At 36.7% G+C, this 15,039-nt stretch overlaps 1 protein-coding gene across 1 annotated transcript in view; it reads left to right on the forward strand.

The window, feature by feature from the left end:
• Positions 1–10,911, forward strand: part of LOC117781233 — a 32,517-nt gene extending 21,606 nt beyond the window's left edge. Inside the window, exons 3-6 of the mRNA XM_034617986.1 lie at positions 936–1,071; positions 10,082–10,344; positions 10,405–10,528; positions 10,604–10,911. Coding sequence (XP_034473877.1) covers positions 936–1,071; positions 10,082–10,344; positions 10,405–10,528; positions 10,604–10,719 — 639 coding nt within the window. The 3' untranslated portion in view covers positions 10,720–10,911. The remainder of the gene's footprint in view (positions 1–935; positions 1,072–10,081; positions 10,345–10,404; positions 10,529–10,603) is intronic.
• The last annotated feature ends 4,128 nt before the right edge of the window (positions 10,912–15,039 follow it).

Below are 15,039 nucleotides of genomic sequence, written 5' to 3' on the forward strand. Positions count from 1 at the left end.
GTTCGCAGTCTTTGTAACGGGGTAATGGCAGTAACCATTGAGGGAGGAAGAGAAGGGTAAGCAGTGGGGGATGCGGGCAACAAGCAACAAACCAAAAATAATGTTGAACGTGACTTTTGTGATTGTTTGTGCAGAGCAACAGAGAAAGAGAGAAAGAGAAAGATAGTAAAGGAGGGACAGCAAATAAAACTGAAGGAGGAGCAAAAGAATTTTCATAAAAATTTGCTCGACAAGTTTTTCGGGTAGCCCCGTCAAGTAAAATGAAAAGAAATGAAAACTTTTGCCAGCACTTACAACTGTGTGTATGTACATGTGTGTGTGCGTGTATGCGAATGTGCGTGTGTGTGAGTGATAATAAAACTGCAACTTAAAGAACTTGACTGCAATTGTTTCTGGCAAAGATGTTGAGTGACTTTTACAACAGCCACTCCTCCATTTTCCCCTTCTTTGACTGCAGAAATTCTCCTGCGTTCTTTCAACGGTTACAGAGTTGCGTACGAATTTCGCCACTTGATGTGTTGGAAAGTTTTGCGATTGTCTCTGTACATATATTGTATTTCTTAGCAATTCCATCTCTCACACACTCTACGCCTTATGACTTGTTGTTTTGCTCTTGACCAAATTACATTTTGGCCATGCTCATGTAGCTTTAACTAATAATAAATAAACTGAACTGTGCTGGCGTCTTCACCCCCATCTCCCCGCCAAAATGAAAATCATCATCAATCTTAATTTTTCACACAAAAAAAAGCCGCAAATCTGAAAATCAAAATGTGAAAATCTGTAAGTCTAATTGCCCTCATTGTGGCATGAGGAGAGAACGAAAATTGCCAGTGTCGAGTCATGGCTTTGTAATTTATTTGAATTCCGACTTGCAAATATTTAGAAAACAATTTTCATTTCTATTTCCATTTCCATTTCCATTTTCATTTCAGCTACGCAACTCCTCGGATACGCAGGTAATGCTGAAACGCGTAACACTCCAAAGCTCTGGACTCTATCGCTGTGAGGTGTCGGGAGAGGCGCCCGCCTTCAACACCGTCTCCGAGTCAGAGACAATGACCGTTGTGGGTAAGTCGAAGGCTCTTCTGTTTATTGAATTTTCTCTCACAAAAACTTCAAAGAGTAAGGGCAGAAATAAGAGAAAAAGTGAGGGATATGGTAAAAAATGTGTGTACGACATGAGAAACAACAAAAATTTAATTAAAATGCTAATAGTTTGGAGCAGTCAACAATGTTGTTGAATGACAGTGCCAAGTGGACTCCTGATGTGGGCGTTACCATTGTGGGCGTGACGGCCAGCAATGCAAAAGATGTGCAACATAATTTTCCAGGCGGATGCAGTAAAAAAGAAGGAAAACGAAAAGAAAGTTGATAAAAGGCGGCAAAAAGCTGACATAAGTTGAAATGGCAAATGACAGGAGTAAACCGAAAGATGGCAAAAGATTTAAGCGATATTACATAAAGCATATACACGTTTTTACAGATTGTGTCAGAGATAAACTTTAACTGACAAGAGAATGAGTGAAGAGCAGGTGAGAACATAGAGCTCCAGGCAAATGTTTTCATTATTATACCCGTTATTCGCATAAACAGATATAGCCATGTCCGTTTGTCAGCAACTATGCTGTCTGTAGAAAGAAAATTTGTCAAATTTGTTCACTTTATTTATTCACGGAATAACGTGAGCGTGACCGAAACTCAAAAAAGACGTCTACCTGGTCCACAGTTTTTAAAATATAATTTTCTTTTTATATTTTCAATCATTCAAATGAATCCAATTCCGTTCAGTTAAATATAGGCGCAGTTAAAAATTAAAACTATATACAAAAAAATCATGTTAATTTTTAATTATTTAACAGATGTCTCAAAGTCAGGGACTCGACTCTTTTTATTTTAAACTACAAATGGGGCAGGAAGCTTGCAACTTATCGCATAAATTTATTTGCAACTCTCTCTCTACCTCTCACGGAATCCTTGGCCTCAGCCTCTGGCTTCAAAGCCGTGTACACTTTTTTATTGTACTAGCTGTGTTGCTTTTTTGCTTAATACAACTGCATAATCTAAGAAAACAATTGAAATGGAATTGTTGCTGTCGCAGCTGCAGTTGCAGTCGACGTCGACGTCGTTCTTATAACAAAAGGCAACAGAGCACTCACATATGAAGCGACTCTTTGTCTGCACATATGTGTGCGTGTGTGTGTGTGTGTGTGTAGATAAAAGCGCTGCATGCCTCATGCTGTTTGCTGTGAGTGTGGGCGTGGCTGCTGCAACTGTCATAGCAATTTGAAGTAAAATTATGTTTACATGTCGGGCGATTTAGTTGAGTATAAAAATGGGCTAAGACAAAAGCGTCATCAGGCGACGCCAACTGCCAGTTGTGGCAAAAAATCCCTAGTTTGTCTTTCCACTGTACCCCTAGTGGGAAGAGCACTTGCAGCACTTGAACAACTTAACATGTAAAGTGTGAGCTTAGAATTTTATTTGAATTTCTCTCGTTCCTCCCGCAAACCACAGCGCAGCGCAACCCAATCAGGAACCACCAAAGTCACCACCCGTTGTGAGTTAATCACAAATTTATAAACTCATAAAAAATCAAACAGTTATCAATATGTGCAGCAACCACAACCATTGGAAGCCGCAGTTCCCCAGGCAACAGCTCATCATAAGCAGCATCATCATCATTATCATCATCATCATCAATGTTATCATCATTATTATGATTAGGTTGAACTGGCTTTGGGCCCTCGATAAATGGCCACACAACGCCCACACTAAGCACACTTCAAGCTGATTTGGCAGCCTTTGGCGATTCCTCATGCCACTTCTGACACAGTTCCATAAGAGTTGCGACTTCAACTACATCTCCGAGTCAGACATCCTCTCCGACCGAGACGCATTGGTATGCTGCGGAAATGGTTTTGCATATTAAACAATGTGCCCGGCTGCCAATTGGGCGACATGCTCGAAGGATAAAGACGAAGAAAAAAAGGATGCTTCTATTCCCACAGTCCCCGAAGAGCTGTGGGCGTTACAAATCGAACCAAAACAAGTGGGAAAGGTTATAGTCGAGATCCCGACCATAGGATACCCGTTACTTAATTCAAAATATATAAATATATATAAAAATAAGTACCTAATATAAACTACTGCATACTTTTAGGTGATTGTATTGAAACAATAACTTTATTAATAACTTTGTTTAGCTATTACTCTCGTTCTACTTGTCCGATCTTGCTGCGGTTAAGCGAGATTATAGATAATAGTAATAGATAACGTTATTTACCATAAAAACTGTATTACCTTGAACACTGTTGGTGTTGTGGTTTTTCGCGATTTGCAAGGGCGGTGGGGGCGTGGCATTTAAGACAAACCTGTTCTGCGTGTTATAGAAATCTATGTGCTTGGTTACTCTATCTCTTTTAGTCTCTGAGAGCGTTTTGTTTATACAGACGAACAGACGGTTTTTCGTGATTTGCGACTCGGCTGTTGATGCTGATCAAGAATATATGTACTATATGGGTTCGGATATGCCTCCTTCTCCCTGTTCCATACACTCCAACGAACACAATATACCCTTTTACTTATTTTTTAAGTAAGGGGTATAAAAAGGGGCAACAGACTCAACATCAATAAGCTTCGGCAGCATCATCATCATTCTTGTCGTCATTTAAAGCCCGTTTCCCCTGTTTCCCTATTATCAGCTTTTCCGCTTTTCCCCCTTTTTTTTGCTTATGCTCAGCTCAGCTGCAAGTGAGCCATAAAATATGCTTTAGTGCGTTTACTTTTAATGTCCCACGGCCCTGGCGCCATAGTCATTGCCAAAAGCAGCACAGTGGGCTTAGAACCTAACAACACGCTCACAATTGAATGAATAAGACCAGAATTTATTTTTTTAGCTGCGGCTTATTAAGTCTTTAATTTTTAAAGATTATTTATAATCAATTTAAAGAGTTCAATAGTTGAATATTTTAAGTTTAGTTCCTTGAGCTCTTGAAATGTATTAAAAATACGTTCAAATATGGTTCACAATTCCTTCCATTTATTTAAACTCTTACGTCTTCTCTTTGGTGAAACTATCTTACCAAATAAGCTGGAATCATACGAGTACTTCTATCAGTGATTCATTTCTTATTTTGCTTCAAATAAAACGTTCTCAAACTTATCTTCAATGCTTTTTGTTCATTAAAAATATCTGTACTGTTTATGCCTCCCCACTTTCACTTTCACTTACACTCGCTAATTGGATTTTTCATGTCGATAATGATGCTGTGTTTTTTAAATTAATTCTTTAAGATAAAAAAAATGTATTTAAAAAATCCTTCGATTTTTACCTCTAATTGGAATTTTCTTACTGAATATGCTGGCAGCTCTTTGGCATCTCCCCTTGGTTAACCAGGTCCTGTAGAGATTCCTTTTGAGGCTTCCAGCCAATTGGAATTTACATTATGCTGGTCGCTGATGCAGCCGTTTTCTCTGTTGCGGTCAAAATATGTCGCACTGCGCCTCAGTTTTTGCTCTCTGTTCTCTCTCGGTTCGCTGTGGCATCCATTACTCATACGCCACGTTGGCCGGCTGGGAGCCTTGGCGACAGTTTAAAGTAAGGACAACAGTGAAAATCGCGACAGTTGCTGCTCAGCTCAGTTCAGTACATTTCCGCCATCCATATTCTGCCCACTCAAGCTTCCTGCCTACCCCTTGTGCCCCTCCCCAGTCTCGTTTGTTATCTTTGCTTTTACATATGGCAACGATTTTTAATGCGCGATACGCGTCGCGTCGCGTCGCGCTGCGTTGCGTTGCGTCGTCGTTGAGGGCATGTTTGAGTTAAGAAAACATTACTGTAACCAGTTACTGTTACAGTTACTGTTATTCCATAGCCCGGGAGTCGTGTCGTGTCCTTGCCGTATCTGTATCTGGCGCTGTGCCGCGCCAGAAATAAAAGTAACACGCGTTGTTTTATAATTAATGAGCACGCAAGGCTGCCAAAGAATGAGGAAGGAGGCATTCAGCTGCATATGTTCTGTCCCCCAAGTACATGCATACCATATATGCTATGTATGTGTGTGTGTTGGCGAATTTATGGTTAAGTGCACTTTAAAGGACAAACATACATATAACTCATTTGGCTGCTTCCTGCTGAGTTTCTTCTTTCGCGCACACGCTCCACGTGCACACATAATGTGATCGCTTATCGATTTTACAATATAAAAAGCAATTGCCTGCATAAGGACTAACAGGACCTCTCCTCTATATAGGCAAAAAAAAGGAAATAATATGTAAAAAAAAATTAAATGTGATTTTTATGAGCTCTGAGTGGCCAAGTACCACTTACAGTCTCATATTTATAGTTGTCTCTCTTCCATTGCACCTCGAATTTTACTCCTTTCGAAGAGCTGGTTCGCTAATGAGCTGTAAACTTTAAATGTAACAGCTTAAAGGTCAGTTATGCTTCACAATAGTTTGAAGGCCTCTTAAATAAAATTTAATGATGGCAGCATAAACTTAAAGCTACTGCTAACTGTTTTTCTAGTTTGAGTTGAGCTTAATTTATTACCATCTTTAAATAGCATATTTATTTCAATGGCCGTTCAGGTGAAAGCCATAAAAAAGAGCTCGGATTTTCGCACATAATTCATGGCTGAAAATGTTTATTAAAATTTTCGAGAAACACTTAACAACTAGTGTCGGAATATGCGACTCAAGGCTCAACATGTGCATAATCCAAAAGCACACGCACACACACATAGACAAGCTTTGCATATAGATCAAGTGACAATTCTCCATTCGTCCTTCTACCTTCTTCTGACCCAGCTTATCGCCAGCTCTACAGCAAATGCAAAGTGCGGTTAAAAAAAAAAGAAAAAAATGATAGAATGAAAAAAAATTGAAATAATATAAGGTAGGGACTGGGAATGAAGAAACATACCGCAGCATATTAAAAGGCACCCCCAGCTGTGTTGACTAGATGCGCAGCTTGAAAGCAGCGCCCCCATTCTATCTTTCCTTCTCTCCTTTTGTAGGGTATTCAAGCTCATTCTACCACTTAAAATGGTCCCAGTTGTTGTACTTGTCGCTGGCATTTGGCCGCCTGCAGGCAGCTGGGCTGCTTTTTCACCTTTTCGCCATGATTTTCATACTGCTTTTCCCATTTGGCTGTTTTTTCCGTTTTCGTTTTCGTTTTCCTTTTGGCTGCACAAAAGGTAGCAAACGAGCAGCCAAAAGGCGATCCCCAAAACTGCTTAGTCATAGGAAAATGCTTGAGCCATGTTTCATGTTCCATGCTCGCCAGCACTTGCTTCATTCGACTTATTGCATCTGCCCTGTTCTGGTCACAATGGAGACCTGCTCCATGGCCTCTCTTGCCTCCCACCCAAGTCCTTGTCCATCTTTAGCCAGCGGAAGCCGCAGGTTCGAATAATTTTGTTGGTGTTGTCGTTGCGTGCAAAGTTTTTTGCCAGAATAAATTGTAAACACACTCGCAGCACACACACTCACATATGTGTCTGTGTGTGCGTGTCTGTGCATGTGTGACACACACATTGTGTGCTGCGGGGCGCCTTTAGATTTATGCCACAAATAAAACTAAAGTGCGACAGTATGGCGTTGGCTTAAAAAATAGCCATATAATATGAAAACAATTATCAGAAGCTGCCTAGAGGTGTGTGAAAAAGGTCTTTGATCCTAACTACCAGAAATTTAAGTTACCAACAATTGGCTGATAAATTTAAGCCGATGTTGTCTGAAAGAACAATTTGTAGAAATTTTATGAAATGATAAAACTTTACTTTTCTTTCACCATGCTATTTTCTGTGAGGTATATTTTACCCAAATGAACAATTTCGCAATTTAAATATTACTCTATTACTAAAATCCAGAGTCTTAAGATTTGATTCCTTCTAAATTCTGTCTAATTTTTTATTAAATAGTAGTGATAAAATTTTCAAAAAAAAATAATATATAAAGTTTGCAGATCAATGGAAAATTTCTGCCTTCTCTTTTCGGCATCATTGCTGTGTCAAAAGTAAAGTTATTTTATTTCAGCAGTTAAAGTTAGTTTAATTGTTAAAGCTTTAGCTATTGGTCTTTTATTATTCATTAGAACTCGAATTTTATACATCTTAATTGTAGCAATAAATTGCTTAATTAACTGCTGTTTTTGTTATTTTTTTACAGATGAGAAATTGGTTTTTCATATTTATTTTTGTTTTATTTCCAAATTTATGAATGTCTTTACAATGTACGTGTAATTTTAACTTTTTAGTTTAACTATTGAAATCAAATTTCTGTAAATTTAGTTTCAACATTTTTACAAACGTAACCTTAATTCAACTTTAGTCAAACAGAAATGCAATTTACAAGCCAGATGCAATTGCCATCCATTTAATATGCACGCATGTACAGTGAACATTTTACACCCTCCTCCACTGAATACAAATTTCATATACTTCTGGTCATATTTTATAAATCTTCATATTATCCATATGGCTGTGTTCACGCCCACACAAGAGGCGCCTGCACTAAATTGAAATTCTGAATTTAGAAAGATATGAAAAAGTGAGCAACGAAAGTAAAGTAAACTTCACTTTATAAATTACAAATAAGCAACGAACCTGGAACCTCGCTTTGACCCACAACTGTAGCTGAGCTGTGAGCTGGTCACAGACATATATATATATATATATATATATATACATATATATCCTATATGGGGAGCTGAAAGGGGATCTCTGCTTTGGCTTTGGCTCTGGGTCTGGGTCTGGGTCTGCTTTTCCTTCTGTGCCTGTCATGCGGCCAGTTGAGAAGCCACAACAAAAACTCAGGCAACTTCTAAAGAAAATTAATTTTTTTTGAAAACCATTAAAAATTAATTTTATTTTATGGCAGAGCTAAAGCATACAGCAGCACATACACATACACAAACAAACACAGATACATATATGAAAGGGGCAGCTGCAAATGTTATGAAAATGTGAGCCTGGCTAAAATGAAACAAGAAATCCTACGCCAGTTTTTATTGCAGTCGGAGTTTGTGTGTGTGGTTGTGTGTATGTCTTTGGTTTTGGCATGGTATATTTATAATGCACACAAACACTCGACTGCGTCGGGGGCTGCCTCACAGAGGGCATTAACTGGACGCCAGGGGGCGCCACACTTGACTTGATTCCTTTCTTTTCATTTTTGTTGTTCTTGGTTCTGTTTTTTTTGTATATGCCCAAAAGCGCTAAGCAATGAGCGAGCGTGTGGCCAAGTGGTCGTGGGCGTTAGTCCTAGCCATATCCAGATGCCTTAACACCCACAGACACACACACACACACACACACACACACACACACACACACATACACTCATGAAGTGACTGAGATACACACGCTAAAATAAACTTTGAATAAGCATTTCGTATGCGTATAAAATGTGCTTCCCTCTTTAGGTCTGTGTGCCGTGTTTTGTATTTTACTGGCACAAATCTCAACATAAATCTTAAGTATGCCCCAGTCCCAGCCCCAGCCCCAAGCAGCGTCAGATATTCCTCACATGGCTTTCATTACGGCTACGAAATGGGCACAAAAGTAAGCCAAATACTCGTTTGCCAAGCTGCATATAAAATAATAAAACAAACGGAACTAAGCCAAGCTGCCATCTGGCCAAGGCAAATGAAAAGGCAATGAAAGCTAGTGCAGAACCAACAAAATATTCAATTTCCTTGACTCATTAAAATGAAATTACTGCGCTTAGAACAAACACACACATATGGAAGCAAAGGTCCTAAAGAAAAGTAATTGTACTGTTTTATTTATTGGCTGCACAATAGGGTAAATATGCGAGAAAATAGAAAATAAACTAATTATAAGATTTTATTAAATAAACTGAATGCAAATAGTTCAAACAGAATTGATAAGAATTAACTTTCTCTCATTGCTACTCTCGAGTTTGTTCTTCACAATTTCCTATAAATAAATGTCTACCTAACATGAAAATATTTTTCAAACATTTTGTTCACCAACCCCTGGTTAAGGACAGCTTTTTTAAGTCAGCTGTTCGTTTTTAACTGTGTATGGCGTAATTTTGCTTGAAAACTTAGCGAATGTTTAAATATTAGCCATTTTCAAAGTACTGTCTTTTAGACTAATAATTAATATGCAGAATATAGATCAAGGTATGCATAATATAGTTCAGATTGCTTTAAATTAATACGCTTTTGTTTCGTGTTGAATTTTGTGTGATTGTGGGCACAAGTTTCAAATAAAACAAGATTACAAAATTAGCAAGATTACTCCGGATTACCAAAACTGCTAATGTTGTAGGGTGTATTATTATGTATATTTTTAAATAAAATTAACAAATAGTGTAATATGTTGTCGATGTGTATTTTAGTTCAATAATAATAGCTGTGTTCATGTTCTGTGGTGTATTACTTTTTTTACAAAAAAAGATATAGAAAAAGTTGAGCTAAAATCTAGAATATGTTATTCACAATTTTTTGACGGTTTTTGCCCTTTTTCCAAAAAATACACATGTTGCCAATGTGCAATTGTCCAAAAAAAACTATTTTCCCAGTATGATGGGCAAAAAAGGTGAGGGCATGGTCAAACTAAAAAAATTGAAATTCTATCTTAATTTAACTAACGTAAATCCAAAATTTCAAGTCTCCAGCTTTAAAAATAGAGTTAGTGCCGCATAAATCGAAAAATCGCCAAAGTACACTGTTTGAAATGCAAAATAAATTGTAGACAGTAATATTTAAGAAAATATATAATTTGGCTAATTATTTAATTTTTGACACGAGCTCTTTGTTTTAAATATACATCACATGTGACGATCACATTGCGGGATAAACGAGGTATTGTGATCAGTACAGAATTCACAGCGCAGAGAGTATAAATTTAACATCTCCCTGAGAGACTTCAGTTGTGTTTGTCAGTCGACGAAGTGCTAAGCTCGAGCTGGGCAGATCTTTGGATTTAAGTGGGGTCTAGTTTACATTATTACCTTATTTGATAATTATAATTAAGATACCAATTCAAACAGTTACTTTACTATCTAATTATTTAACCAAATAAAATAAACTATTTACTGCTTACAGTTACTCCCGCTCATGGACCGAGGATAACAGGTGGACAGCCGCGATATCAAATCGGAGACACTGTGCGCGTCAACTGCACCTCGTCACCGTCCAAGCCCGCTTGTCACCTGAGTTGGCTGATCAATGGGGAGCCGGCACAGAAGCAGCATCTCAAGCAGTACGACAAGGTTGTGGTGAATCGAGATGGTCTGGAGATGTCACGCCTGGGATTAGAGTTCCGTGTGCGATCTTATCACTTCAAGCATGGCGACATGAAACTCAAGGTGAGTGTATGAAGTAACAGATTTCAAGGTCAGCTAATTGTCAATAATCTTTGTTTATAGTGCGTGGCCAAGATTAGCTCTCTCTACTGGCAGAGCAACGAGGAGAGCGTGGAGAGCGATCGTCAGCAGCGTGCACCTGCCTTGGAGTCGCGTGAAACGGTGGCCGCCAAATCCAGCACTATTGGTAAAACTATCGGGGAGGGGATAAGGGGGGCAGACATTTCAAAAATAACATGGCTAACTTATTTAATTTTTACAGGTGCTGCTGCTTCCAGGAAACCCTCGCATCTTATCTCGCTGCTGCCAGCTTTGTTGCTCCTTCTTTGCGGCGCCGCTGGATCCTCACGTTGGCCTCCTGAAGGCGCTGGCAGTTAACTGTCTTCAGTTGTAGTTTAAATCAAACACCTTTCCATGTAATGCATCAAAATGTTGCACAAAGGGACTCTGTCATATCTCAAAAATTAAAGTGTAAAAGCAAACATATCCTATGCCAAATTTCATAGAAAAATCAACATACACTTACTGAGTACGTTGCGCTAAAATTAAATATATTATAAATTCAATTGATGTGTATGAGTATAATATGCAGGCAAATGCAAAAATCTTTCAAAATTAAAAAAAATTACTAAAAAATAAATAAATACTATTAACATGTAACTATTTAAATATTGACATGAAGCAAAACTACTCAATTTGAGCATTTAAGTAAATAATGATATCTTGTAAATAATAAGTGTTAACAATAAGATCGCAAAATAAAATTAAACGATAAACTTGTTAAACTTCAAAGAAATTAAAAAAATATTATGAAAATTTAATTTTCATTTAGTGTAAAAAAAAACCCGGTTAGTTAAAAACAAAAGCAAATAATCTGTAAAATATATATTTTTTTAATGTTCTAATCAAGTTAATCGACTCAGCATATAAAAAGTTGATTTCTCGTTAATTGTTATAATTTCCTTATAAGTTTAGGCAAATCTATGTTGGTCTTGTTAACTGTAATTGTATAATTTATTCTAAATTGTATTACTAGTTCATCACTTGACATTTATTCGCATTTGGAGCATACAAAATTTAACATTTCAATTGTATAAAATGCACTTACCCTTTGATCTACATATTTGCAAAATAACTTTTAATATTATAAAAACCTTGTAGGATTTAGTATGCACCCAAAATAGTCATATGATTAAGTTGTAAGTTAAGCTATAAGAAAAATGTAAGGCCAGCCCATTTAGCAAATTCCACATAAAACAATTGACAAGGCAAAACAAACTTTTAGCCAATCTCTGTAATTTGCAAAGGAAAAGCTAAAAATTAATTTTCCAAAAGAAAACTGTAAATAGCCAATGAATCAAGCTGCAAACGAACTTTAAACAGTTGTCATTATTATAATATATCAATTTACTATGGAAATACAAGTTAAATGGAGTATTTAAATGTGTGTTTGGGTGTTATTCAATCAATGTCAAGCTGCACAAGTCAATCCCAACTGAATCTTGCTCATCATGTTTGTTTAGACGTGTTGGCTTTGTTCTATGAAATCCTTGAAAAAAAAAAATATACTTAATAAGAAACTAATTACAGTAAAAGCCAGGAAATTTTTCTCTAAGCTAAATTATAAATACATTTTCATTAAAAGTCAACACTTTAATTATTTATGATTGAATTTTACATTATAAATTTGTATAATTAAAAAGTATAATTTATTTAAAACACATTTACTTGTAAATTTTGAAATAAAAATAATGATTAAGCCTCGTATCCTTAAAAAAGTTTACAGTTCATCTTCGAGCTTTGCCATTTGAAAAAAGTTACAGTGTGCTTAAAATTTGTAGTAGTTATTAATTGAAACTCAACTTTTTATTCTTTATATTCTCAAAAGCACTCAAACTCAAATTAAAATATTTTAACATGCATTTTCTAAATTTCTGTACAATTTACTAAGTTGCAATTTCTTTTATGACGCATTCAGTTTGTCATGTGCAAAGGCTATAAATTATTTGTCTGATCTCAGTTAAAGCCCTAAGCCAAGATAATAATCAGTTGCTTATGCTAATTTTATAAGCTTGAGTCACAAAAGGCTGGCAATGCAAAAAACAAGTCACACCCACTTTGAGCCTGCGAAACAATTTGTACCAGAAACTTTAACCAAAACCGAACCGAAACAAAGACCAAAAATGGTAATTGACAAAGAAGTATAAGCAAAATAAAGGCGGCAGCACGAGGTTGTGCAACAAACCGCAAAATACATACGAGCCAAGACAAACAAATAAGGCCAAAGTGGTCTGGGCCAAAATGACTCATAACGCCAAAGCCTTAGCCTGCCATAGGCTCGATCCGCAGGCAGCTTGACAGCTTCGAGTGGCATGCGAGAAATGCAATGCAACGAGAAGGTGGCATGCAACATATTCGAAGTTGTTGTTGTTGTTGTTTCTGAGGCATTCAGCTCATTTGCATACAAAGGCGTTCGATTGTGGCCAAGTGGAACAGCTGCAAAGCACGCGAAACTTAATTTCCCCCTTTGACTTCAGCTTTTGGCCAGTTTGGTATTTGGGCTTATCACCCTCGTATTTGCGCATTAGCCGTCCAAATAGTCCTCACGGACAAATGCAGCTTGGCATTGGTATTGATATTAGATAATGATAATGATTACTTATCTGGCAGAATGATGTGAATGGAAAGTAGCCAAATAAAAGAAAAAATTTACTTGTAAATATAACAAATTTAAACAAAATGCGATGGCATTTTTATAGTCAATAAGATGTACTCGTAAAGAAGGGTAAACAGCAGCAACTCCCCAACATATTCTCCATTAAATCTAAGCTAAACTTGTGCGTGTTGTAAATTAACAAATGAAACAAAACAAAAAATAATTTTACAGAAACCAGAAGCTAAATAAATTCTTTTCCCCTAAATATTCATTGGTCTCTGTTTAAACTTTAAATATTATTTGTTATAATTGATCTTTATAACCGGCCCTAACATGTTTAAGATTAGTTTGTAAAATGAAAAACAAATAAAACAAAACAAAGCAGAAACTCCTTTAAATCATATCAATGTCTTGCATTATTTTTGTTCTATTGTAATCAACCTATTTTCAGACTGCAATCCATTTCCTCCCTCAGTTCAGATTCCTATATAGATAGTAATGTTAATCTAAACTGTAAATCGAGCATAATATCGAAATGGCAAAAAAAAATAGTTGTCGAGTTCTCGATCACTTAGCAAATAATAGATCGAGTTACCAAAATCGAGTATTCTTAAATCCCTTTTTATACCCATTACTTAAAAATGAGTAGAAGAGTATATTGTGTTCGTTGAAATGTATTTAACAGTTAGAAGGAGGAATCTCCGTGATGGGGGCCGATGCTAGCGATGAACACATGACACGAACGAAAGAGCATTACAAAGGCATTGGAAACTTTGATGTTAGACACCCTAAGATACGCCTTATAATCAGCTTAAAGATGCAAAGCTAAAAAAAATTTAAAAATTAGACGGATTACGAAATTTCTTTAGGTTTCGCTGAAATCAGAGATTTAACTCTTCGGGAATGCCGAGAATGCGACTTCTATTTATGTAGCATGCGAATCAACCTTAACACCAATTATAGTCCTAATCAACGGCTGTGTGCTTCGTCTTTATCAATCTCAAAAAAATCGGGGAGGCTCTAGGCTCGAGATCCCGACTATGGGATACCCGTTACTTATTTCAATATTTATACAATATTTTAAAGAAATTACTTGTATTGCTTTGAAACATTTATTCGCCATTGCTGCCGTTCTACTTGTTCGATCTTCCTTCGCTTCATTGGGATAAAAGATAATAATAATAGATAACGCTAGTTACCACAAGAAACGTGGAGGGGCGTGGCTAATATTTGGAACAAACTTGATCTGATTGGGGTATACAGAAATCTGAGTGCCAAATTTGGTTGCTCTATCTCTTAAAGTCTCTGAGATCCTTTCGTTCATACGGACGGCCGGACAAACGGACATGGCTATATCGACTCGGCTGATCAAGAGTATATACACTTTTTAGGGTCGAAGATGCCTGTTTTTCCCTATTATATACAAAACGAAACAGCAATAGTAAAAAATTTTATTTTCAATTTTGATGCATGGTGAAATTGCCATTCCGCAAGGAAATCGGTTTAGAATTAATAAGGCTATGACAATTTGAAGTTTTCGAAAAGCGTCAGGATGAGTATATGAAAATATAGACTAAAGTAAATTTTTAAAAACCAAAATTCTTTTTCAAATTAATTGTATGCTTGTATTATTGATCATTTAGTTTATAGAACAGCCTTACATCAAAATGATGTGTTCAAAAGTATTCCTCAAATACACGACACGTCATTCAATTTACGTTTAGTCATAAATTAAAACGCCGTCGCAATTAAAGTGCAAGCCATCAGATCATACACACACACATTTGTTACTCGCAATCAAATATCATGATTCATCAACGGAGTTTGGGGATGATGCGAACAGGAAACGCGACCACGGCTCGTATTGCATTTCCGTTGGTTATTCATGGTCAATAAGCGTGAACGGTGCACGCAATGCAGTCATAAAAGCAAAATCCAATGCAAATTAAATAGCAACAACAAGCGTTTTTACTGCTTATGTTGTTGTTTAAGTCAGCGCCAATGTGTTTATGTTGCAATTTTAAATGTTATCCATTTGTGCC

This window comes from Drosophila innubila (genome assembly GCF_004354385.1).
Source record: "Drosophila innubila isolate TH190305 chromosome 2L unlocalized genomic scaffold, UK_Dinn_1.0 4_B_2L, whole genome shotgun sequence".
Taxonomy (NCBI): domain Eukaryota; kingdom Metazoa; phylum Arthropoda; class Insecta; order Diptera; family Drosophilidae; genus Drosophila; species Drosophila innubila.